Genomic DNA, 26,390 nt, shown 5'->3' with positions numbered 1-26,390 from the left:
CTTAATGAAAGAGAGCTTTGAAGAATAAAAAAGAGAGGAAAAAATAAAAGTAAAAAAAAAAGGAAGAAATAACAAAAAAAAAAAAAAAGAAAAATCCCATCAATTGTTTGTAAATGAGATCTGGTTCTCAGACATTTTTTACCTGGTAAAATAAAAGGTAAAATAAATACAATAAATAAAAAAAAAGCATTGAAATATTTTAATTTACATTTCTGCACATGTAAATTAAATTGTTTCAGTACTTAATAATGAAGTTGATTGCATTTGTTTTTTTGTATTTCTCATTTTTATTTGTGTGTTCTTTTTTTTTCTTTTTTTCTCCATGTTCCAAATAAATTGAATCAAAATCAAATCACAGATCAAACTGAAAAGGAGGACATTTTTAAAGACTCTGAAATGCATCTTCTGGTTTTGGCCTGTTTATACATTTAAATATGGAAAAAATATGAGTGAATAACTGACTTTGGCTTCTGTTGTCCTTTAGTACCTGCAGCTACAGCACTACATAACAAAGCGAGTAAACTAGACGCACTTTAGCTGTGAAAGGATATCTCAAACCTTAAAGAAAGTGTCCATGTGAGCACTTTTCACAACCTCTTTTAATCTATGCTGTTTTGTTATAATCCATTTTATCTATACGTTCTTTAAATTTGTATTTCTGATGCTTTTATTTTGAAAGGACGAATTTCCAAACAGCACATCATGTGTATCTCCATACTAATAAAGACATCCTGAACCTTGAGCCTTCCTCTGCAAACATACAGGCTAACTTTTCCTCTTTGTTATCAGTCTTGGTTAGCTAAGCTAACAAGTAACTTGGTGCATCAACACTCAACTCAAAGTTAACTGTTCTTTAAGCTGTAATTAAATCCTTTCATGGAGCGGCAATAATTCTCCCCAGGCAAGATGGCCTCAGACGAGGAGAGGCCAGAACTCATCCAATCGGAGAAGATGCTCGGTCCTAACCTGCAGAGGACAAACCTCGTCTTCCAGCAGAGAGCCACAACCTCAAACCTGCAAGCTCCTACCCTCATCCAGACCACATCGCCCCCAGCTGGGAGTCGCTCCAGCTCACAGATCACTGGAGTCACTGGAGCTGGCGGGACACTGACTCCATCCACAGACAACAGAGACGCCCCTCGTCTGCTCTTTGATATCCTGTCACTGATTTTGTGTTTCTTTCAGGCTTTAAATCCAGCGTGATGTTTTTGTGCAAACACACAGAAGGCAGTTTGAGTTATTTTGACAGCGGGGGGAAGTCTTTATTTGTCTCTCTGAGTTATCTTGAAGCCCGGGAGCCTCGATAGGCATCTGGGTTCTGCTACTGGAGAGGAGCCGGGCGACGAATATACGATCATATCTGCATGGGAGAGGAGTCCTGTGACACAACAACATTCCCTCATCTGCCAACGCCGAGATGAGGGTCAGTGATACGTGACCGGGGAGCAGACGGAGGAGGGAAGGAGGGGAATAAAAACAGAGCTGGACTACAGTCTCTTGTCGGATCATGCAGTCAGTCTTCAAAGTGAGACTGAAAGAAGACCGCAGGGTGAGATGTCACGAGTTTCACAATTAGAAATATAATTACAAGAGAAGAAGGAAGAAGAAAAGGACTGGATGTCTTTAAAAGTTGACAGGCTATCAGTGATAATTACCGAGCTACGTTCGCAGACCACACAGGGAGAAAAACGCTGCAGTATTATCAACATTACAAGAAGTGTTATGCTGCTATAGGCTTAGACTACCACACTGGGACCCTGTCTTTCCCTCTCTCTCCTCTCTCTGCCTCTCACTTTAACTCTTCCTGTCCCATTAAAGTTACTAACCATAGACCTTTCTGGAGTCCCTGAGCTCCCTTGTCTTGTAGGTTCCTTTGGATCTCTGCTGCTGTGGACGTGCCAGACTCCAGCTGCTACAAGTACTACTGTCCGCCTCTCCACTATAACACGGTCTCAGCAGATGTGTGTCTAACATGAGTCTGGTCCTGCTGGAGGTTTCTGCCTGTTAAAGGAAGTTTGTCCTTGCCACTGTAACTTGCTAAATGCTGCAAAGTGCTCTGCTCATGGTGGATTAAGATGAGATCAGACTGAGTCCTGTCTGTAAGATGGGACTGGATCTCATCCTGTCTTGATGTTGGGTCTTTGTTAATAATAGAACATAGAGTACGGTCTAGACCTGCTCTGTTTGGAAAGAGTCTGAGGAGAAGTGTGTTGTGATTTGGTGCTTTATAAATAAAGATTGATTGATTGATTGTTCACTCATATCTTGTACAATTTTGTAGAACCATGCTGGATTAATCTCAACAGGAAGTCTTCCAAAGAGGTGACTCTGTAAGATACCGGGGCTTTGCAGAATCAGAGAGCCTGAGACTGTTTCCAGATTGAGAGGGTGCCAGACTTTGGTCTTATCAAACCTGTGGTAAAAATCACCCTGACTCCTCAGGATGAGCAGGACTCCTCTGTTTCTTGACACCACACAAATGTCAGCAGACGTAACGTCCGGCGTCAGCAGCTCTGAGACAACTGAATGTCTCCTCAGGGGTGCAGAGAGGGTCTGCTGTGTTCTGGCGCAGATCGAGCCTGGCACAGCAAACGGAACAGGAGGAACCTCGGCGTCTCTCTGCACACGCTGCTGCCCCGCCTGGCAGGAAACGGCCCTGGCAGAACCCCGACGTGTTTCCTGAGAGGCTCAAAAGGGAACGAGTCACCGACACCTCCTGATTATCACTTCATCCAAACACGCTGTCTTTTATTTCTCACAGCTCTCTGTGAAGGTCTTCGACATGATGTCCCCGGCTGAGAGGAGCCAGAGCGGGTGGAAAAAAAAGAGAAAGAGGTGGAGAGGTGGAGGAGGAGAAGAGGCTGTGTGTCCTTCCTGTGGAGGTCTGGCCGAGGATGAGAGGAGGAACACTGCTGATTTATCCTCACAGAGAGAGAAAGTCCTGCTGATACCGCTGACACCAAGACTTTCTTTCCTCTCGTCCTGCCTCTTTTTCTCTCGTTTCATCCCTCACTCCAGGGACACTTAAGCTTCTGTGGTGGCAAGGTTGTATTATCTATCTTTTGTTTCCAATTCAAAATGTGTCTTTAGACTTCCTTTGTGAGGTCTGAGGATACTAGGAGGACTGAAGTTTAAAGGCAGTTTTAAGACGGTCTGCGCAAAACTGGCGTGAGAATATCAGAGACAAAGAGACTGAACTGTCTTCATATTTGTGCAGCTGATCTCCTCGTGCACACTACTTTAAAGCTGCTTCTTTCTCACATCTTTCTCTGTGCACCTTTCCTTAATCCTTACCTAAAAACTCAGCTCTGAAAATCCCTAAAATTACTAATTTTCCATGTGCTCAAAAACAGCAGAGAAACCTTGAACCTGAAGGACCAAGGTGAACGAGGTCAGTCAGAGCCAGCGGTCACACCCAACCCCGGCTAAGCCTTAGATCCCCCCTCTAAGGCATGTCTTGTCTGTGACAGAAAACACAGTTAGTGGGCGTTGAAGAAAAAAAAAAAAGCCCTGTGGATTAAACGATCGTTTCAGCTACCTTCAGAACAGAAAACATGCAGCTGTACCATCACTTCAAAGCCTTTTGTACACATCCAGGGCGAGACTCATGACTTCAGCTACGAATGAAGGAGTCAGAGAGAGAGAGAGAGAGAGAGAGAGAGAGAGAGAGAGAGAGAGATGAGGTTTGGAAATGATCAGATAACTGCAAGGTGTTACGACCTTTAGTCTCTCCTGCTGACTCTAACAATGAGGAAGAATAATTTACTCCTTCATGGTAAAACCGTCTGATGGAGTAACCAGTCCGGAAAATTAGCTGACCTATTTCCTGCACACAGCTCAGGAGAGTTCATCTTCCAACTACAATCACAGTGAAGAGAAAACCAGGAGGTTCAAACAAAACCTGGAGCATGTGTGGCAAAGTTACACGGGACTTCCACCAGATCCGTGTCCAGTTCAGCCTTGATCAGAGTGGAGCAGGACCGCCGGACAGCTGGAGTCATGTGACCAAGGTTTTCCTGCAATAATCGCTGAATCAAGGATTCTCCTCCTCCTCCTCTCCTCATCCATGTTGTCTTTCTGGTCCTCTGAAAACCTCTGACCTGTTGACTCCAGGCCTGGCTCCACTCATCATGACTTTGGTTTGTTGTTGTAGTTAAGTGAAATACGATCTGGTGATAACACAGAGTGTTTTATTCTGAAAATTAACCGGAAGTTTTCATTTTGTTTTGGTGAAACCTGACTTCCTGTCCCGCTCCATCTGCTCTGTTGAGATTGATGTATCGTGCTCCGGCACCCGGCACAAATAGAAGTCTTGCGCATCTGATCCAGAGGGCTTCGACCTGCCGGATCAGAGATGCAGTCGGAATGCAACGGAGTGGATCCAGTGGAAGTTAACACATTGACTAGAATAGAAACCTATCAGATCCAGTGCATCGACGGATCGGACACAGATCAGACACAGATCTGGTAGAATTTGGATGTTAGCATCCCTCTTTTTATGACACAGATCTTTCAAGATGATTCTGATTTGTCATTATAAAGCCAAGTTAAAGTCCAGGACTCTGACTCAAGTGTGACTCAAGTCCTAGTTTTCAGGACTTGTGACTCAGCTTGGATATGAGCACTGAGGACTCAGAGTTGAAATATTGACTACAGTGACAGAAGGTGGAGATGAGTACTCAGACTTCTCTATTGCAGTCACGTGCTTTATTATCAATCAATCTGTATTTATAAAGCACCAAATCACAACAAACTTCTCCTCAGACTCTTTCCAAACAGAGCAGGTCTAGACCGTACTCTATGTTCTATTATTAACAAAGACCCAACATCAAGACCGGATCAGATCCAGTCCCATCTTAAAGGCAGGACTCAGTCTGATCTCATCTTAATCCACCATGAGCAGAGCACTTTGCAGCATTTAGCAAGTTACAGTGGCAAGGACAAACTTCCTTTAACAGGCAGAAACCTCCAGCAGGACCAGACTCATGTTAGACACACATCTGCTGAGACCGTGTTGGAGAGAGGGACAGAGGGAGATGAAGAGAGAGAGAGATGATAGTGAATAAGACACCTGCAGTGATCCCAACGCTGCACAAATGAGGGCCTCCGTATTAAATGTCCAACACAGTCAGTTCAGGTCCAGACAGTCAGTAGATCAGAGTGAAAGAAGACTCCTCATTACAAATCCTAAGGTAATGAGGACTTGACTCAGACTCAGGCTCTGAGGATGTGACTCGGACTCAAACTAAGGTGATGGGAACTCAACTTGGATTCTTGTTTGGTGATTCAGGACTCAACTTGGACTCAAAGTTCGGTGACTCAGCTACGACACTCCTGCACAGCAAAGGTCTGATATCTCTCTAGAGCCCCTCATTGCTCTGAAGAACAGACTGTGCTGATCTCAGGCTCTGCTGGACTCACTGTAATCACATCAGGGCACAGAAAGAAGTCTGACGTTGGCTTGTTTACGGTGAGAAAACCAAGAAAAGGAGGAAAACAGTGAAGAAGACACACACAGAGAAATCTACTAAACTGAAGATAACACATGAAGTTACACTTTCCAGATGGAAGAGAAAATGTCTGAGACTCTGACTAAGAGGAGGCAGAAGAACTCAATCAGGTGCTGCTGCTTCATCCCATCCTCCTCACCTTGTTTTAAATCACCATCTTCAAATCAATATCGTAAAGACCTCTTCACGTCGTGGTCCTGCTCACCCTCTTGGCGGGTGAACAACTTTCATCCCTTTCATTGTTTAGAAAGCTTCTTGTTTTATGTCACCAGTTTGCTTCCTGATGTTTTATTCTGCAGAGTATGCAGACGTTTTCTAGTGTGCTATACCCAAGAAACGTTGGTGTGATCACATGTGTTTCTTGTGGCTTTAATGCAGCACATACTTCCTGGAATGCTGGTTGAGTCTGACTCCAGGAAATGTTCAATCGCTCTAAAGAACACAACACTTAACATCGGGCTCTGCTGTCAGTTCTTTGCATGGAAGTGTTCAAGCTTTCAGTGAAAATCCACCTGGGAACAAACATGAAGATCAACCAGAACGCTGACTTTTCTTGCTGCAGTCTTTGCACCTTCCCCACACGCTGAATGAAGCAACTCAAAGTCACAGGAAGTCTGGCCGGCTCATGAGAACTCCTCTGGGAAAGAAGTGAAGTTTCTAAGAGGCCGATTGAGGCAGCGTGTGGGCTTGATCAATAAAATAAATCACAGCACCTTTAGCAGAAAACGAGTCTGGGAAACAATCTGAAAGCACAGATTGATGATGTGTAACCGTTAAAGTGTTGGAGAGTAAATTCACTCTCATATTGTTTGTCCTGGCCCCGGCTCTGCTCCGGTATCACTCACCGCTGCCGGACTCTGCTGACCTTTAGAAAATAACTTGTCTCCTGTTCATATGGAGTCTCATACAGATGGATGACGGCTGGAACCAACTCGTTTCCTGCGAGCCGGCGCTCCACAAGTCAGCATTTTGGAGTAAGTGGCAATACGGAGAATGTCAGTTATCATTTCCTCATGTGAGGCGCTTTTTACCTCGCCGGAGGCATAAAGGAGAAACTCTGATCTAAGTGTTTGCTCAGCGATCACTGAGCTCTGATTTGAGGAAATGAATAATTGTTTCCTCCTCTGTGCTTTGTCTTCTTTTAAAGATCGTTACCCTCATTTCTGTGAAGCTTGTTTTTCATCAGAGCCTGAAGTTCGTTCTGTTTTCTTCCCCTCACCTGCACGGCAAACAGCTCCCGATCAATACCTCAGCTCAATACCACAGTGTGTGTGTGTATGTGTGTGTGTGCGTGCGAGCGTGTTAGTTTCCCCTCACCTGTGATATCGAACCACTTCTGCCGATGTGTCTCGGTCGTGATGATGCCCACCATGTGAGTGACGGGCTCCGTTTCCATGACGGCAAAGGTGAAGTGAGGCTCGTCGTATGTGATTGGCTCGGGGGAGGGTGGTGGGCGGGCGATCCACTCGATGTCGAGTCTGGCTGTGGAGGAGCGGGACGGGCTGCCCTGGTCTGTAGCTTTAATCTGCAAATTGTTAAAGTTAACATTAATTAAATATTCACCTAACTCAACTCAATTCAACTTTATAAAGCACTTTAAAAACAACCACAATTAAAACACAGGATAATAAAACAATAGAAACAATAGAAACAAAAAACAAACCATAACACACTAAAACAGGAGCAGAGTCTCATGCAGGGTTATGTTCCTCTGCATATCTGAGATCTCCTTTTATTTTACTTATTTCATTTATTTCTCAGGATGAGAGAGTTTCTGTTTGAAGGCCTCAGAACTTTATAGACCTCAGCCTCTGACCACCAAGACCTTTTTAGTCTGGCATAAAAACTTGAAGTAACTTCAGAGTTTCATCTTTTGTCTGTTTACTTTGTCTCAAATAAGTTCTTGCATGTTTTCTTTGTACATTACTTCTACTGTTATCACTTTATGTTCCTGATTGTTATTCATGAAGCACTTTGGGTTGGATGTTTGTCTAAATAACAGGATATTTGGGGAGTCTGTGGCTCAATGGTGGAGTCTCTAGCCTCTCAATCAGAGGATTGATGGTTTAATCCCAGAAGTTCACGTGTCCATGAGCAAGACACTAAAACCCAGATTTCTCCTGGTTGCAGAGCCATTACTTGACAATGATTGGCCCTAAGGACTTGTTTTATTTTATTTCATTTCATTTTGTTTTAATTTTAACTTTATTTAATTTTAATGTTTCTTATTTATTTAATTTCATTTTATTTTATCGTAGTTTTCCATTTAATCTTATCATATTCTATTTCATTAAAATGTATAATTTTTTTAGCATTTCATTTTATTTTAACTTATCTCATCTTATTTTCTTTACATTTTTTTATTTTATCTAATTCTTTTTTTTGTTTTTTAATTGTATTTTATCTTTATTTAATTTTAATGTTTCTTATCTATTTCATTTCATTTCAATTTAACATAGTTTTTCATTTAATATTATCATGTTTTATTTCATTAAATTGTATTATTTATTTTAGCATTTTATTTGAACTTATCTCATTTTATTTTATTTTATTATATTTTATAATAACTGATCTTATTTTCCTGATTTTCTTTCCTTTTCATTTTTTTATTTTATCTTATCTTATTTTTGTTTTATTTCATTTTATCTTATTTAGTTTTATTTTATTTCATTTTATTTTATTTTATCTTAACTCATCTTATTTTATTTCCTTTATTTTCCTATTTCTTTTATCTTATTTTGTTCAATTTTATTTTATTTCTATTGTATTGTTTCATTTTATTCTATCTTATTTTATTTTATCTACTTAGAATAGGTGACAGTGCACATTAATGAACATGGACATGTAAATGCTCTATATCATAACCGTGGGCTTCTTTCCATCCCTAGTCCCTGGCAGGTTGTTGGCACACATACAGTATGACTTCACATCAAGCATGAACATGAACAACAAAGTATATAAAAGCAAACAAAATGCAGAGACCATAAAACATAAACTATCCCTTATTTAAAACACACCCACATATAAAAGTACAGAAGATGACTGCATGATTTTGCTCAAGATAAACAGGGAGACAGTGACAATTAGAGTCAAAGTGTCGGGGTGTTAAAAGGCTAAAGCGCTGGTGTATTGCACATAATTGTGAAGGTGCTGGTATAAATTGCACATTTGCCCTACGCATGGTAATTTAATATGCTGTAATTGCACATCGCCTGACTGCACAGAGTATAGGTCTCTGACATCAGTGTGTGAATGTGTGCATTTTTTACCTAACTATAATTTTACAGATTTGCATGAACACATCAAACAATAGAGCTCTGCTTAAATCATTACAGAAGGACATAATAGGTCTCTGGGTTCTAGTGATGCAATAAACTTTTCCACTGCACCGTGTCAGAATGAATGAGGCTTTTTAATCTTATGTTTGCATGCATGCTTAAAGTAGTTTAAGGCAGCTACCTGACCAGATTACCTACTAGACCAACAATAAAAGGACTGCATACCAGACCCGTGTTTGTTTGCAGGTATGCTTGCTCACACGGAGGAAACACACTCCTAATGACTCCTCTGTGTGAGCAAAAACAGACTTCTCCACTGCTTCTGAAATCCTGCAGAGCTTTTCTTACTGCTGATTAACCTCCCCGACTTCTACAATGCCGAGTGATGACAAGGAGCGAGAACATGCAGTGTTTTCAGAGCAGGTGTCAGTGAAGTGCTTTTCAGGGTGTTGAGCACGGGTAATTTAGCCTCTTTAGCAGAGCTGGTGGGCTCGGCTAAGACTTTAAAGTGTCCACGCCTCCTACAGAGACACGCAAATGAAGCAGGACTCTTTGGAGAGGGAATTACTTTGAGTTTGTTTGAATAAAAACTCAGAACCACTCTCGATGATGGACAGGAGGAGTGTTTTGGCTGCAGGATTCAATGCTGAGGAAAGGACAAAGCGATGACTGACAGCTGTAGATGGAGTCCTTGAAACTCACCGTGAGGATGCTGTAGTTCCGAGGCCAGAAATCCCCCTGTGCGGTCACAACACCGGTCACAGAGTCGATCTCAAAACGCTCATCCTTGTTGTCTTGGAGCTTGTAGGTCACCACGGCGTTCGGGCCCTCGTCGTCATCGCGGGCGAACATCCTGCAGACTTCCAGCGTCCCGGATAGATGCTGCTGCTCAGGCAGGGTGACGTGGAACAGTTTGTCCGTGAACTTCGGCCGGTTGTCGTTGGCGTCCAGAACTCGGATGACGACGGTGGCGGTGGAGCGCAGAGACGGGGTGCCGTTATCAGAAACGATGACCTGAGAGTGACGAGGGAAGAGGGTTATTGAAACCTGAAACCTTGAATGCAGCAAATTAAAAAACACACCATTTCTTCTGCTGTTGAATCAACCTTACAATCAGCTTCATGGAGACTGTTTGAGACTGTGCAAGTTCAGGACAAAGCAGAAGAAAAGTGCAACAAATTCTCATGACGCTGCATGAAAAATGTAATCAAACAGAGTTCTAGTAGTTCAAATATTGCTCACAGTCAAGCTGGCACTGAGTCACTAAAGAAACCTTAAAAGGAGCATGTAGTTCACTCCTCTCCTTTGTGATTTTTAATGGTATTTATGAGGCAGCTAGATCTTGCTCCATTTGTGGTGAAACATTTAATTGAGTGATCTAACATTCATGAATCATCCAGACATCACTAAGCCTGAGGAGGACAGATCTACTCTGAGTGTCACCTGATAGTTTTTGTAATGAAAGCACTGATTTGCATGCAGCCATGGAAGTCAGATCTAGGGCTGGGCGACAATTCGATTGTCGTGATGTAATTTTTCTCAATATAAATATAACAAATGTTCAATAAAAATTTGATACACATAAATAAACATGTAATTACAACACGCAACCACTAAAGAATGGAGGCGCTGGTGAGCCTTAAACACTAGTTACTAACCAACATTAGAAAGAAGAAGAATATAAGAAATCTATAACCAATAATGTATTTATATATATGTTTTAAGATGTGTTTATTTTTACCCCTTTAGGTGACACTTTACAATAAGGGTCCCTTAATTAGCGTTAGTAAATGCATTATTAAGCATTAATTAACAGTTTAATAATAGTTTAATAACCGTTATAATGTATAACCTAACATTAACTAACACATTAGTTAATGCATTAATAAGCAGTTAATTAATGTCCACTGCTCAGAGTTAATTGATACATTATTAAGTATTAATAAAAGTTACAAAACTTAATTAGTTAACCATTAGTGAATGCTTTCTGGACCCTTATTGTAAAGTGTAACACATGCATCACTTAGGTAACACATTATAAATGCTAAACTGCCTCATAAGCATAAGCATAAGCGTGTGCATCACTTTTAAGTGTCCTCTGGAAACACTTGTGTTGTGTTGCTGTCTATTTGCAGCACGTTTTTTAAATGCTGCGCATGTGTTGTCAAATTGATGAAGATGTTTTCTTAATTTTCTTGTGTTTTGTCTTTTTGCATGTGTTTTCTTAAGTTGCAGTGCTCTGAGCTCTCAGGGCCACCGTACTTCTCTGTGCCAGTTGAGATGTTATCTGTGATCATCTGTGTTATTCTAAATAAAATGTGTTGAATTCTTTATATGTGTTGCTTCAACTACATTTCAACTCATTTTGCTTCAGCGTATGTGTTACCTAAGGGATACATGTGTTACACTTTACAATAAGTGTCCAAAAAGCATTCACTAATGCTTAATTATGGTTAAGTAATGCTTATGAGGCAGTTTAGCATTTATAATGTGTTACTTAAGTGATGCATGTGTTACACTTTACAATAAGGGTCCAGAAAGCATTCACTAATGGTTAACTAATTAAGTTTTGTAACTTTTATTAATGCTTAATAATGTATTAATTAACTCTGAGCAGTGGACATTAATAAACTGCTTATTAATGCATTAGCTAATGTGTTAGTTAATGTTAGGTAATACATTATAACGATTATTAAACTATTATTAATCTGTTAATTAATGCTTAATAATGCATTAACTAACGCTAATTAAGGGACCCTTATTGTAGAGTGTTACCCCTCTTGAATTTTATTTGCTAATAACTTTTTAATAATTGAGATTTTATCGGCTCTTGTTTTTCCCCTTGCTTTATACTCTTTTGCACTTTCTACTTTGCTGCTGTGACAGTTAAATGTCCCCATTGTGGGACGAATAAAGGACTATCTTGTCTTATCTTATCTTAATACGGCATTGAACAGCCAATCATGTCGCAGGGTGAGAGGTAGGCGGGGCTTAAAGAGGTTCGGAGTGGAATGTAAACACAGCTGAGACGAGCGACAGTAAACTCAAAACCTACCAGCTCAAAGCAGAGTCGTTAGTCTGACACTGAGTCGACTCTGTGTTAACTATTAACTTCATACACTTCATTAAATATACTGTCAGGATGTGAGTAAAGGAAGAGGACAGAGACAACTTCTGCTGTGCATATCTAACACGTTTAATGTCCGGCGTGACCGTAGGACAACTGAACACTGAATAACCGTGATGCATTCACTGCACTGTGGGAAACAACATCACTCTGCCTGTAACCTGTAGTAATCTTAAAGGGGAGTGCACAACTCAAACAATACTCTACTCAACTGATACACAGAATACAATTTGATATATATTTGATGTAAATTTAAATCAAATTATGCAAGTTATTTCAACCTGAGAGAAATAAGAATCTACAAACTAAAACTTCACAAAAATGTAATCTTACACAAAAGACCTGCTTCCTGTTAGCACCGTCAAAAATAATGGATTCAAGATCAGAAAACTAAATCCAGATACAAACTAACAAACTGTCTGTCCTTCAACTTTTACTTAAAGCTCCTGTGAGGAGTTTTTGAGTGGTCATGAAATGGACTGAAATGAACAGTGATGCCTCTTTATGATCTAGAAAAGCAAACAAGATTGTTAGAAAAGGGTAGTGATCATTTCTGTTTTTGTTATTTCAAAGCCTGAAATCGCTGTGAGAGGGTAGGTGTCAGATGAGGTGATGGACAGCACGTCAAGAAAACCCCTTTTTCTGCAGTAAATTTTCTTAATGAGTGAAATAGTTGACTGTTAGTTGAAAGCAGGAGGAGATAACATCATTTACACATGTACAGGAAAAAAATAAGCAAGATCACTTAGTCCACAGGGGGGCGCCAAAGTCAACACAAACAGAAAGTTCCTCACAGGAGCTTTAAGACCAAAAATCTGCCTTTAAATTTAAATGAAATAATGATTTGATATTTATTGTGATTACTATCGATATGGACTGATATTAAATAATTTTCAATATCGCCCAGCACTAGTCAGACCCAGAATTAAGTGCTCCCTGGACAAGCATGTGGAGAAACATTACATTCCTAAGTGTGAATAGTCAGACTTAAGATCCATGTATGATGGGGCGGCAGTAGCTCAGTCCATAGGGACTTGGCTTGGGAACCGAAGGGTCGCCGGTTCGAGTCCCAGCATGGACGAAGTTTGGCATGTGGACTGGTGGCTGGAGAGGTGCTGGTTCACTTGCCTGGGCACTGCCGAAGTGCACTTGAGCAAGGCACGGAACCCCCAACTGCTTGGGGTGCGCTGGTTGACGGCAGTATCCTCACTCTGACATCTCTCCCTAAGCATGTTCACTGCATGTGTGTGCATTTGTATGTATATACCAAAATAACTGTATGTGTAGCATGTCCAAAATAGCATGAGTGAAAAAATTGAATTTCCCCCCTGGGGATTAATAAAGTACCTTTCTTCTGATCAGATCATCCAGGATGCATGCTGATGACAGACCTGAACACAGCCAAAGTGCCTGTAAGCTCGCAGCTTTAACTCACACTCTGTGCCTATATCAGAAGATGTTTGAAGTGCAGTGTGTGAGTTTGACTCTAACAGCCTGTACAACACATCGTTATGGATTTATTGATACGCTGATCCTCTGATGCACAACAAAAACAGCAGGTTCTGTATTTTTCCTGTTGCAGAGTCGGTCTGAGGGGAAATGAAAGTGTTGTTTTCGGGAGTCTCACCTCGACACTGTGCTCGGCTTTATCCTCCCGATCCAGGGCTGAGTGAGTGCTGATAACACCTGTACACACACACACACACACACACGCACACAAACACAAACACACAAACACAGAGAGAGAGAGTCAATGCTGTGAGTCTCAGTCCTGGGAAGTGAGAGCACTGATTACAACAACAAACACAGGCAGTTAGGAGTGTGACTGCTTCTGTTGATTTAGGTGTGTGTGTGTGTGTGTGCGTGCGTGCGTGCGTGCGTGCGTGCGTGCGTGCGTGCGTGCGTGCGTGCGTGCGTGCGTGCGTGCGTGCGTGTGTGTTTTGCACCTAAGAAAACACCTTTTAGTGTAAAGATGTTGTTCCTGCTGCTGCTGTAGTTCATCTGTGTGTTTGTTTGTGTTTAAAGGAGATCCTCTTGAGCACAGCAGAGTGTATGAGTCAGTGTTTTTATGAGTCAGTGTTTTTATGAGTCTGTTTAAAGGAACACCAACTTTCTGGTGCAAAGTGTAAAACTTTAGTTGGAAAAAATATCACTTAAAGAAGATGTAAATATAACAGCGATCACAATAGAAGCTAGTTCAACCTGCCCCAGGAACTGCTGATCATGTTCTACACCTCCATCATCCAGTCTGTTCTGTGTACCTCCATCACTGTCTGGTTTGGATCTGCAACCAAACTAGACAAACACAGACTGCAACGAACTATAAGGACTGCAGAAAAAATCATCGGTGTCGACCTGCCCCCCATCCAGGACTTGTACCGGTCCCGGGCCAGGAAACGGGCAGGTAGCATCACCGCTGACCCCTCACACCCTGGACACAAATTCTTCAAACTCCTCCCCTCCGGCAGGCGCTACAGATCACTGTGCGCCAAAACAACCCCCCATAAGAACAGTTTCTTCCCCCAGGCTGTCACTCTGATGAACACTAAACCATAACAGTGTCATACCTGTCGGATCAATACTCTCTGTAAATATACATGTAGATACACAAGGCAACAATTCTCAAGCAGAATTCAATATTTCTATTTTTTGTATTATTTAACTTCTATTTTATAATGTAAAAACTACCTCTGCAACTCACCACTGCACTTTATCATATTATTTTAGCCTGTACATATTAGTCAAGCCTATTTGTTGTTTCTTTGTATTTATAGCTAAGGTTATTGTTATTATATTTTTTATTTTATTTTTTATTGTAGTTCTTATTCCTATTCTTATGCCTTGTACAAAGAGAGCACAGTTTACTAAAGTCAAATTCCTTGTGTGTTCAAACATACTTGGCGAATAAAGCTGATTCTGATTCTGATTCTAATTAAACCCTCTAAGAAAACCACTCAAAAGAGTCCTAATAAGCTATTTTCTGCAACTGTCTGCAGCATCTTATATTTTTTACGGCGTAGTCTGACCTGTTTCATGGTCATAGTGTGAATGAAAATCAATTATATTTGTCTTGCTTCTAGAAAAAATGCTGCATAAAATTTGCTGTATTCTCCCGACAAGCCCAGATAAATAATTCATTTTAATAAATTACAAGTTTGTTTTGTTTGTTCTGCAAATGTTTTTCCTCTTAAAGTTTCTTGAATTCCTAAAAATGTATCATTCATTTTGCTGACTCCACTTGCAGATGTTCTTTTTCACTATTGCAAGCATTTAAGGTCATTAATGAAGCATGAATCATCTTAAATAAGATGTTTATATGGACTTATCACGTTCCTGATAGCAAGATTCCCTCAGTGTAGTTTTAGTTTGTGATTTGAATACAGCTTCTGTGTGTGTTGTGAGGGGGGAACAAATTATTGATGCAGACCGTAATTAACCACCAGAGTGAATTAAATGAAGCCTAATGAGATATTTCAGAAGAGAGTTAAGACAAAAACACTTGTTACGGTTTGAGTTTTTGCAGCGTGACGTCAATGAAAACTCCAGAACAAGCACAAAATGATCCTTTGATTTAATGTTTGTTTATGCAAGGTTAAAACTCAAATATTAAGAAGTGCATTCATTTAATTTTTGGTCAAAATATCTCATAGGAGACGAGGAGCCAGGAATAATGAGACTTTTAAAAGTCAATTAAAGACCCTTCTATTTAGTCTGGCTTTTAAGTAGGCTTTTTAAATAACTTCTTTTAATTTATCATTTCATATTTATTTCAATATTCTATTGTTTTAATTTGTTTTAAGTAGTAATTTTGTATTATATTATAAAAAATGTATTGATATTTTAGTGCTTATATATATATTAGACTTTTATTTTGACCTTTTTGTTTTTACTAGTCATGTTTTATCTTTAACTATTTCCCTTTGTTGTTTAATTAAATACATTTTATTGCAATTAGTGTGTATCAGTCTCTACTTCTATATCCATTTCTGCTTTATGTTTAGTTATTATATATTAGATTTTTTATATGTATTTACTAAATAGCTGTGTAGGATGTTGCTTGCTGCATTTGCAGATATTCCTACACATTAAAAGCAGTTCAGACCTTATAACCTCTCAAAACTCCAGTTAGTCCAAAACGCCGCTGCCAGACTCCTCACACACACACGCCAGACTCCTCACACATCACACCAATTTTAACTTCTCCTCACTGCTTGCCTGTTGGTTTTAGAATTGATTTTAAGATTTTAACACTCCCTTTTAAAGCAATAAATAGACCGGCCCCTGAGTACCTAAGTGAATGCCTTAAAATGTATGTCCCCAACTGCTGGCAGGTCCCTCTTGGAACTCCCAAAGGCGAAGTTAAAAACCAGAGGCGACCCGGCCTTTGCAGTCAGGGTCCCGTCACTCTGGAACGACCTGAAGGAGGAGATCAGGCAAACCACATCCACTACACTGGCTTCCAGTTGCAGCTCGCATCAGATACAAAACTCTAATCATGACTTACAAAGCAGTAACCAAAACCGCTCCAGTTTACCTGGAACCCCTCATCCAGGTCTACTGCCCTTCTCGCCCGCTACGCTCAGCCTCTGAAAAGCGCCTAGTGCTTCCAGCACACAAGGCCTCAAAATCACTAGCTGGACTCTTCTCTTCTGTTGCCCCTAAATGGTGGAATGAATTGGCCAACTCCATTCGATCTGCAGAGTCCCTCTCTACTTTCAAAAGACAGCTAAAGACCCAGCTCTTTAGGAAGCACTATGCACTTAGCTAGACTGTTCTCCACTCTTGTCCCCAGGGGCAGATCATGTCTTCCAGCTACAGTTGACTCTCACTGTCCTGCTCTACTCTGGGACTCTGTGTTCGGGTCTTGAGGGACCCAGCACTTGGTACTTTGGTCATTATTGTGGTGATGTTAATTGTTGATGATGATAATGGAAGGTCTTAAATTGGTTGGTTGCTTCATTGTAAATGTTCCTTATTTCGGGAAAAAAATAAATAAAAGAAAATTCCTTACTTATTTTTGTGCATTGCCTTTACACTGCTTGGCAGTACCTGCACCCAAATGGACTTGAAGCACTTTGTTACTCTTACTGATCTTGTTTCCTCTTGTCTAGATCTTTTGTCATGTGCTTTAGTGTTTTCACTTGCTTTGTCTTGCACTTTGTAAACATGTTTTTAAAAGGTGCTATATAAATAAAATGCATTATTAATATTATTATTCTTTTAGCTTGGAATATCTTGAAAAAATATGAATTTCTGGACTCATCAGGTGACTTCAGCTTATTCAAAGTACAATGAGATATTTGGATTAGAGATTAGAGGAACACACATGTTGAGATTTGAGTTTTTGCAGAATGCCACACTACTTTTCCTTAAATTAGGATTTAACTTTATTCTAAAACCAATTTTTATTATTTAAATCACATATTTGTTACATGTAATTGATGCTTTAACATCAATAGATACCTAAAATCCAATGCAACACAAAACAGACTCATTACAAAGTTGTAACTTTGCACCGTCACCCTGTGGAGCTCTCTGTGGAGTTGAATCATCAACAAACAGTTACTACTACTACACTGACCTACTCTGCTGTACATGAAATACCTGCGTCATCAGCAGGACCACTTCTCTCAGGCTGAACCAGACGTTAGCTGACTGGCGGTTTGGTGATTCAGCCCATCTGTCTGTGCGTCTGTTTGTGATATGACGTACTGTATAAACTATGCAGCTCAACAGGTTATTCACACACTTCACTCTGTGTGCAGCTGTGTGTGTGTGTGTGTGTGTGTCTGCTCTCTCATCATAGGAATCGTTGGACTCATTGAAGACGGTTACATGATGTTTTTTTAATTCTGAATTAATTATTCTGAAGTCTCATGTAAACGTAGACATTGTAGATTACTTTATACATCCATCATTTAGGTTCAGGTTCAGGTGACTTTATTTGTACTCGTAGGTAAACTTGTTTTGCAGCCAGTGAGATGTTAGGTCGATACAAAATTACAAGATAGACTTCAGACAGAACAATCTACTTAATGTGCAACACATACAAAAAATATCCTAAAAACTAATCTAACACTAAAAATGGTAAAATGAATAAACATGATAAAATGATAAAAGTGCTAAAGGTTCCATTTTAAAAAGCATATCAGAAAACAGTCAACCAATAAAAACAATGGAATCACATGAATAAATAAGACAATCTGGGCTCAAGTCATAAGATTGGAGGCTGACTGTGTGGGAAAATAAAAGCTATTGCTTGTTCAGCTCAGTAACAGCAGCAGGAACAAAGCTTTTCTTGTGACGCTGTGTCCTGCACCTTGGGACTAAAAACCGTCGTCCAGAGTGAAGAAGCTGGAAATCACTGTGCAGAGGGTGTGAGGAATTATTTAAAATAGAGGTGGCTATCCGCTGTAACTGGTTAGTGTACAGGGAAACTGTGGATGCCTGTGGCTCACCAATCAACTTGCTTGACCATTTAACTATCTGGTTTAAAGAGTTCCTTTCCTTCAGAGTGATTTGGCCAAACCATGAGACTAAAGAGAAGGACACAACAGATTTGATAAAAGCATGGTAGAACATGGTCATGATTGTTCCATCAATGTGAAAGAAAGCTAGTTTTCTCAAGCAATGCAGACGCTGGTGAGCCTTTTTGTACACTGCTGCACAGTTTGCCTCAAAGTTGCTTCTTTGCTTCTGTTTCTTTGACAACGTTAGACCCCGATGTGTTTCATTAATGCTCTCTTCATGAAGAATGAGCTGTTAGTCATTAAGAACAAAGTCACCACTAGGGATGCTCCTATCGATCGGCCACCGATCATAATCGGCCGATTTCTGTGAAAAAGTACGTGATCGGCGTTTGCCGATCAATGCCTTTCATTGCCGATCACAAAAAACCATCACCTGTGGCTCATACTTTGCAGCCTGCAGCCTGAAGAGGACCTGTGTGTAATGTGCCCCCTCCCCCTTTCCTTCACACTTCGCAGGCGCGCAGCGGCAAACCACAACAAACATGTCTGCCGTGTGGAACTTTTACACAGTCTGTGAGAGTGATGTAAAGTTTGCATCCTGCAACACATGCGACGAAAAAATACCTCGCTGGGGAAGCACGTTAAAAAAGCGTCAACAAAACCAATTTAATAAGACATTTAAAGAACAAACACTTGGCGGAGTATGGTGAGGTTTTGAGGCTCACGGCAGTGAATGAAAAGAAGACAGCCGGAGCAGCATCAGTCAGACGGCAGCTAACACAGCCCACGGTGGCTACACTCGCCTGTATGAGCGTGACAGTCAGAAGGCTAAGCAAATAACCCGAAAAATTATTGAATCGGGTTAGATGAGCCTTTCTCAGAGGTGGAAGACACCGGGTTCTGCCGACTGCTCTCTCACTTGGAGCCCCGCTACGTGCCACCGGGACGTAAATATTTCATAGAGACGTAGTGCTGCCAGAGCTCCACCAGACAGAGTACTCTCACATCGAACGTCTCCCTAAAGAAGGAATCCCATTCTCTGTAAGTTTCATGAGTTTCAAACATGGCATATTCTGAAAGATAAACTTGTGAGATATATTGTATTTTATTTATTTGACTTTCTGCACTATTTAGCCTGTTGAGAGCCTTCATGTTTCCAATCTGTTAAAGATTGGGTTACTGATAGCAGGTACATTTAAGTGTCTCTCAGTTGTCCTTTTGACTGAATAGTTGCTGCATTGTGCTTGCAAGTTTTTTTTTGTTTTTTTTTTCTCTTGAAGAAGTTAGTAAAAAGATGTTTTTTTCTAAATTAAGGTGTTTTTATGGTTCCTTTTTTCCCAGATGATGTAGCACTCAACATAACTAAATTGAAAAATGTACAGAAAATCCATGTGATCGGTATCGCTGATCGGCAGTGATCGGCACTCATGGCTGATCGGTATCGGAATCGGCAGCATAAAATCTGATCGGAGCATCCCTAATCACCACATATCTAGCGTCTCACAAATATGTTCCCATCTTCTGAAGACGGGCGGATTATCATCAAATCTTCTGATGAAACAACTCGACACATTTTTCTTAATGAATCAATGAATCTAATCCAGCGGTCAAAGAAATCTTCCATCTCTGTGTCTTTCATGTCTCGTGATATATGACTCATCACGTTTTGTTACTGAGTCGTTTGTGTTTTAATCCCCTCCTCTTTCATGTGTTCTGTTTCATTTTGCTTTAATTTCTATCTCGTTCCTCTCTGCAGCTGAGACTCAATTTCCCAGCCGAGCTTTTGACCTCGTCTCATCTAATCTAAATAAATGGAGTGAAGTGTTTCAGGGCAGTTATCAGCGTTAATAAAGACACCAGGGACACACAGAGACACACAGAGGAGGGCTGCTATAACGCTGCTGGCTGCATAATAACAGAGGTCAGGTGGAGGAGGAGGAGTGTGTGGGTTACAGAAAGATGAGTGTGTGTGTGTTTTGTTTTCTTGCACACAGCAGCAGGGTGTGAGGAAAACCCTGTTCAAGTTAATATGTGTGGTGAATTGATTATTGATCCGGCTCCTGATGAGGGTTTCATGGGAATGTGACGCCTCCTGCTTTAAGGAGGAACATGAAGTCCTGCAGATGGACACAGCCAGATGTTGCAAACATCTGTACTGCTACTTCACTTGATGACACAGCTGATTGAAGCACAGTTTTTAACCTTTATCAATAATATGTTAACATTCACATTTTTTAAAATATCAGGAATAATAGAAAGAATGTTATCGTCTGCATAGAGTCGCCAATCGTACAACTTTTGTCTTTATCTTTATGAATATGAACTCCAAAAGGACAACACACTGTCCTATTTCCCTTTTATTTTCTGTGACTTCAACATGTTTTGATTGTCTTTCTGTATTTAATCCACTGTATCGTTTGTAATAGAACTATTCTAAATAAACTGCTTTGCGACGAGACACTCCTGAAACAGTGCTCTGGTTGGAGGTTCAGAGTTCCTCGTTGCAGACTTAACGGATTCAATATTTCATCTATTCCTGCATCTATTAAATGTTGAAACAGTAGAAAGTAAAAGCCTACTGTTAAAAAAAAGAAGGGTATATAAAAATAATCCAAACTAAGATTATGTACTTAAAAAGTAACATTTGAGCGAGATAGGGGGACTTGTTTTAAGACATCTTAAATATCTTGTTAAGGCAAACAATCTTCAAATGATCTTGTTTTGAGTTTTAATTTAGAAGAAACAAAGTTTATTTAACATTTCAGACATTTTTCAAGCTGAGATCTTATTTGTAGAAGACGGATAATCTTGATTTAAGCCAAACACTTTACCTGATTTAAGGAAATGACTTTTATTGGAAAATCTATCAGAAAACAGATCAATTGATAAAAGAAAGGACAGAAAGAAAAGAAGAAAGAGAGAAAAGAAGAAAGAAAGAAAGAAAGAAAGAAAGAAAGAGAGAAAGAAAGGAAAGAAAGGAAAGAAAGAAAGAAAGAAAGAAAGAGAGAAAGAAAGAAAGAAAGAAAGAAAGAAGAAAGAAAGAAAGAAAGAAAGAAAGAAAGAAAGAAAGAAAGAAAGAGAAGAAAGAAAGAAAGAAAGAAAGAAAGAAAAAGAGAGAAAGAAAGAAAGAAAGAAAGAAAGAAAGAAAGAAGAAAGAAAGAAAGAAAGAGAGAGAGAGAAAGAAAGGAAGGAAGGAAAGAATGAGAGAAAGTAAGAAAGAAACAAAGAAAGAGAGAAAGAAAGAAAGAAAGGAAAGAAAGAAAGAAAGAAAGAAAGGAAAGAAAGAAGAATTGAGAGAGAGAAAGAAAGGAAAGAAGGGAAAGAAAGACAGAAAGAAAGAAAGGAAAGAAAGAAAGAAAGAAAGAAAGAAAGAAAGAAAGAAAGAAAGAAAGAAAGAAAGAAAGAAAGAAAGAAAGAAAGAAAGAAAGAAAGTAATAAGAAGAAAATAAATAAGTATTTTTTTCTTGTTTTGGGAGGGGCATTTTTCCAGTGCAAAGACAGTTGTACAGATTTGTTGTCAGAGGTTGAATGTAAATAATTTCAGCAGTTTTTGCAGATCAATGTCATCGTGTGTGTCAAAAGCCTTAAAAGTAGCTGTTGTTTTTTCATCTCAGGAATAAGTTTGTGTTTACAAGTGGAATCAAAAAGGTTCCAGGATTTCTAAAAGGCTCACATTTTTTAATTTTAGTGAAAAAAGTAACATTTCTTCTCTAGTGGGAGATAAAAGTTTTTACTGTGTTTCATCCCTCCTCTCAGAAGCCACTTTGTGTCCGTTTGAATGAGCAGACAGGAAACGACGGGGGGGAAGTGAGAGCACGGCAAATGACATGCAATAAAAATCCCTGCTGGGAACCAAACTGACTAAGTTGTGCTTTTGGTAACAAGAAACAAAACCATTTGGCACACAGTGTTCCAGAAAAGGGAAACCCATGAACGCGGTGCAGAAAGCCTGCTGTCACAGTGACGGATTAGATTCAACGAGTCGTAGAAATGTGGACGACACCGTGAAAGTTTCCTAACGAATCATTCACGGTCATGCACTTGATTTATCAGAGGAAATTAAACTCAGCTTTAACTTCTGTTCTCCCTCTGAGCACCTGGATAATCACTGTGTAAACAGAACAAGGCTGTAAAAGAGACTGTTACAACACTTCTGAATGCATCCTGCTTCATTTCGACGTTGTAGTGAAGCTGTGAGAGGAGATTTCAAGAACATATCTTTTTTTAAATCTTGCTCATAAATCCTGGCATGGTGGAGAAGCTTCTGAGTGTCACTGGACGACAGAATGGAGATACTTTGCATAAAAAATTCTGCAACTTTCCCCAATCAAGTCCTCACATATCCACACTGAGAAAGACGCCTGAAGTAAACCTCTCTCTCTCTCTCGTTCTGTTTTTTGCATTTTTCCCACAACAATTTCAGTCACTTTTTATGACCGCCATAAAAAGAATGCCTTCCAGAAATATTCCCATTCATAAATTACCAACTAAGACAAGATGAAGACGCTTTTAAAAGGGTTACCCAACCTTACAGCTAAAGGTTGGAGGGTCTCTGTAAGCTCTCACTGCTGAGTCTGTGGAGGAGTGACAGCCTGATTGATTTAAAGTGAGAGGTCTTGGATGAAGTTGAGGACAACTTTTCAGTGTCGACAGGAACAAGAGCGCTGAAAGACATCAGTGTCCTCCTTGAGTTTAGCTCACCCATGCATGTGACTCTTTTTTCAGAAGGCTGCGTTTTGTTGGGCTGAAGGCCAGATCTGCACAGGTGAGGAAGCGGGCAGGACTCCAAGTACAATCCTGATTCTTCCCGGCACTGTTTATTTTGATTGCGTAAGTAAACAGCTCACCTCTGTGTCGGCGGAGAACGACAAAAATCTGGATGAACTTCTGAATAACCGCATGTTTCTATATAAGATAAGCGGCACAGCAGGAAATTTCACTTCCTGCGTGCTTCCTGTAATTTCTTTATTTCATATTCCACAGCTTGTTTAGATATTTTCTTTATCTCTTGTGCCAAAAAAGCTGGTTTGTAATTTAGCAGCTGGTTCCTTTCAACACTACTTCAAACCGCTCGTTCAAAAAGACAGCAGCTCTGACAAATAATACACAACTCATCGTAGAGGCTGATCAAAGCTGCTTTGATCAATGAGGGAGAGATAGCAGAGGATGTAAGAACTGATCCTCAATGCAACAACAGCTCCTGTGTGAGGTGTAACACTTGTTTTATTACTGCCTGTAAATCACGTCTGTGTAAAATGAGTCTTTCTGCAGACCAGGTTAGAAAAAACATGTGAAGTGATAGGAGTTAAGTTTAAGTGTGCATGATGGGGTGCACGTCTGAGGTGACTGACAGGTGAGTGCATCGTACAAGTTTGGTTGAATTAAAGGTGACACATCATGCAAAATCAACTTTTTAATGGTTCTCTACCTGAAATATGTGTCCCTGTCTACAAACCCCCCGAGAATGGAAAAAATCCATTCTGCCCCTGTTTTGATTTCTACACCTTTCTGTAAATGTGTGTGAAACGAGCCGTTTCAGACTTCCGTGTTTTTGTTACTTAACAACAATATCCGGTCCGTGACGCAAGTCAGAGCTTGGAGCTTTTTCAGCCCATAGACTGTATAAAATACAACTCAACCCCTCCTCCGTTTTTCATTCCCTGCACACATGTGTGCTAACAAGGAGCTTAGGAGGGAGGCATGCTAGTTGTAGGCTGTCTTAATAAACACAAAGGTCGGTTTGACTCCCCACGTCTGCAGATTTGAAGATCTAGTGGATGATTTTTATTTATCATGGATAAGTGCTAGCGCTAGTTAGCATAGCCACATAGCTACATGTTCATAGCTGTAGCTGTGTACCAAGACACACGTCTACATACTGATAAATAAAACAGCAAGAAACACAAAATCTGTGAGCAATGGTTCAGAAAGGTCCTGCTGCAGGCGCCTCTCCGTCAGGATCAGATTCTGGATCAGATTCAGAGGGTTGAAGTAACGCTGTCTGTGAGCAGCCGTGTATATTCAGCCAACATGTAAACATTAGATCAACGTGCTGGAGAGCCGAGGCCACATCCACTTCCTGAGGGGGCGTGGTTAGAGAGAAAACAGAGTGTTCTGAGGAGGACTGAAGAAGAGGGTTTTTCAGGCAGACCAAAATCTGATTTCAAAGTGTTTTGCAGAGATGGGGCGGAACTCTGCCATGCGATACAGAGAGCAGATGAGCATCATGACATCCCGTCATGTAATAAGATCAATAACATCAGGATATTCAGTCTGTTTAATAAGAGACCTGATCTATAAGAGAGGTAACCCTGAATTACTTCTACTGTGATCTGGCGCTATATAGGAAATAAAATTAACTGAACTTCCAAGGGGGGCGGGTGCCACTGTTGGGGGGGCGCCCCCCAGTATAATGGTAGGGAAACACTGTACTGCATTAATTAATATCCTCCTCCTCCTCTCCTCATCCATGTTGTCTTTTACGGCCGCTGAAAACCTCTGACCTGTCGACTCAAAGCCAGGCTCTGACGGTTTGTTGTTGTACTTAAGTGAAATACAATCTGAGTGTTTTATTCTGAAAATTAACAGGATGTTTTCATTTTGTTTTGGTGAAACCTGACTTCCTGTCCCGCTCCATCTGCTCTGTTGAGGTTGATGCGTCGTGCTCCGGCATCCGGCAAAAGTAAAAGTCTTGCGTCTCTGATCCGTTGCGTTCTGACCTGCCGGAGAGACGCAGCCGCAATGCAACGTAGCGGATCCAGTGGAAGTTAACACATTGACTAGAATAGAAACCGATCAGATCCGGTGCTGTGATGGATCAGAGACGGACTGGACACGGATCTGGTGGAATTTGTCCATGAGGGATGAATCATAGGAGAGAAACATCACGTGAGGCTTCCTCCTCCCTGGGGTCCACCTCTGTTTAAACAGAGTCTGGGTAAAGTCTGGCAGAGAGGAGTGTGTTTACAGCAGTGAGTTAAAGAGAGCTGAGGAGGTGTGGGAGCTGCTTCTCTGTGAACAAAGCTGGGGGTCATTCACTCTGTCTTTACAGCAGTGTAAACAAGCCCTGCTGGGAGGACATCATTAGGACAGGTGGGGCACATTAGAAAGTGTGCTTTAGTCATTAGTGCAGACGTGGGAATCCAGGGGGGAAGCCTCGTCTGTCCCTCGTCGCCTGTTTTCACTCAGCCGTGCTGGACTGCTGTCAAAACCAAGTGAAGACAAACATTATGGTCCGGCGTGTCCGGGCTCGGTTTGTTTGTTTCCTCTTCTTTCTCTCTCTCTCTCTCTCAAGTCATCATCGCAGGATTCCTCTGGCTGCTTCGTTTGTCTTCTTTAACATGGCAGTTCTCATCAAACCGTCCATTAGGGAGGACTTCAGTTAAGAGAGATTCAGCTGAAACACTTCAGCAATATGAATGAGGGTTCAGAGACTCTTATCAAGTGTGCAAGGCAGGACTCCAAATTCACTCAGGTTGCTCTGGAGGGAGGATTTGTTTCTTGAACTAAGAATACTAAAGACCTCTTCAATTACAAATGTATGCAAATGAAGCTGTGTGTATAAACAAGCCTCTGGAAAGAGCTGCAAACAGGCCAATTCATCACAACTCGCAAAAAAACAAATCCATGAAGCTGGGCTTTAGAAGACCTCTGGGCCTAACGGAGCTCCTCGTTATCAGATCGCTATCAGATCGGAGATTGGGAACGACTCCTCTGCATTGTTTACCTGACTTAAAATCAATGATATCTGATCACCACAACTAGCATGGGTAGATAAACTTCCTCAAGGTGATCTGAATACAAAATGTGAAAGTTTGAGGTTTGAAACGTCCGTGGGCAAAAAGGTCAAGCAGGTCAGATTTGCTCAGGGTGAGAAGAATGAAGACAAAGATATCAGAAGTTGAAATGAAGAGTTAATTTGCAAAAACAGATAACTTAGTTTTTATAAGCTTTTCAAAAACACATTTATTTTTAATCTACATTTTTAATAAAGTTACACTTTTAA

The 26,390-nt window shown here is 40.5% G+C and overlaps 1 protein-coding gene across 1 annotated transcript in view; it reads right to left on the bottom strand.

Moving 5' to 3' along the window:
• Positions 1-26,390, bottom strand: part of fat2 (FAT atypical cadherin 2) — a 197,388-nt gene that overhangs the window by 135,463 nt on the left and 35,535 nt on the right. Inside the window, exons 4-6 of the mRNA XM_034690510.1 lie at positions 13,543-13,601; positions 9,491-9,802; positions 6,828-7,035 (exon numbers count right to left, since the gene is read on the bottom strand). Coding sequence (XP_034546401.1) covers positions 6,828-7,035; positions 9,491-9,802; positions 13,543-13,601 — 579 coding nt within the window. The remainder of the gene's footprint in view (positions 1-6,827; positions 7,036-9,490; positions 9,803-13,542; positions 13,602-26,390) is intronic.

This window comes from Notolabrus celidotus, chromosome 8 (assembly GCF_009762535.1).
Source record: "Notolabrus celidotus isolate fNotCel1 chromosome 8, fNotCel1.pri, whole genome shotgun sequence".
In the NCBI taxonomy this organism is placed as follows: Eukaryota; Metazoa; Chordata; class Actinopteri; order Labriformes; family Labridae; genus Notolabrus; species Notolabrus celidotus.
This window is presented reverse-complemented; position numbering and strand designations above follow the sequence as displayed.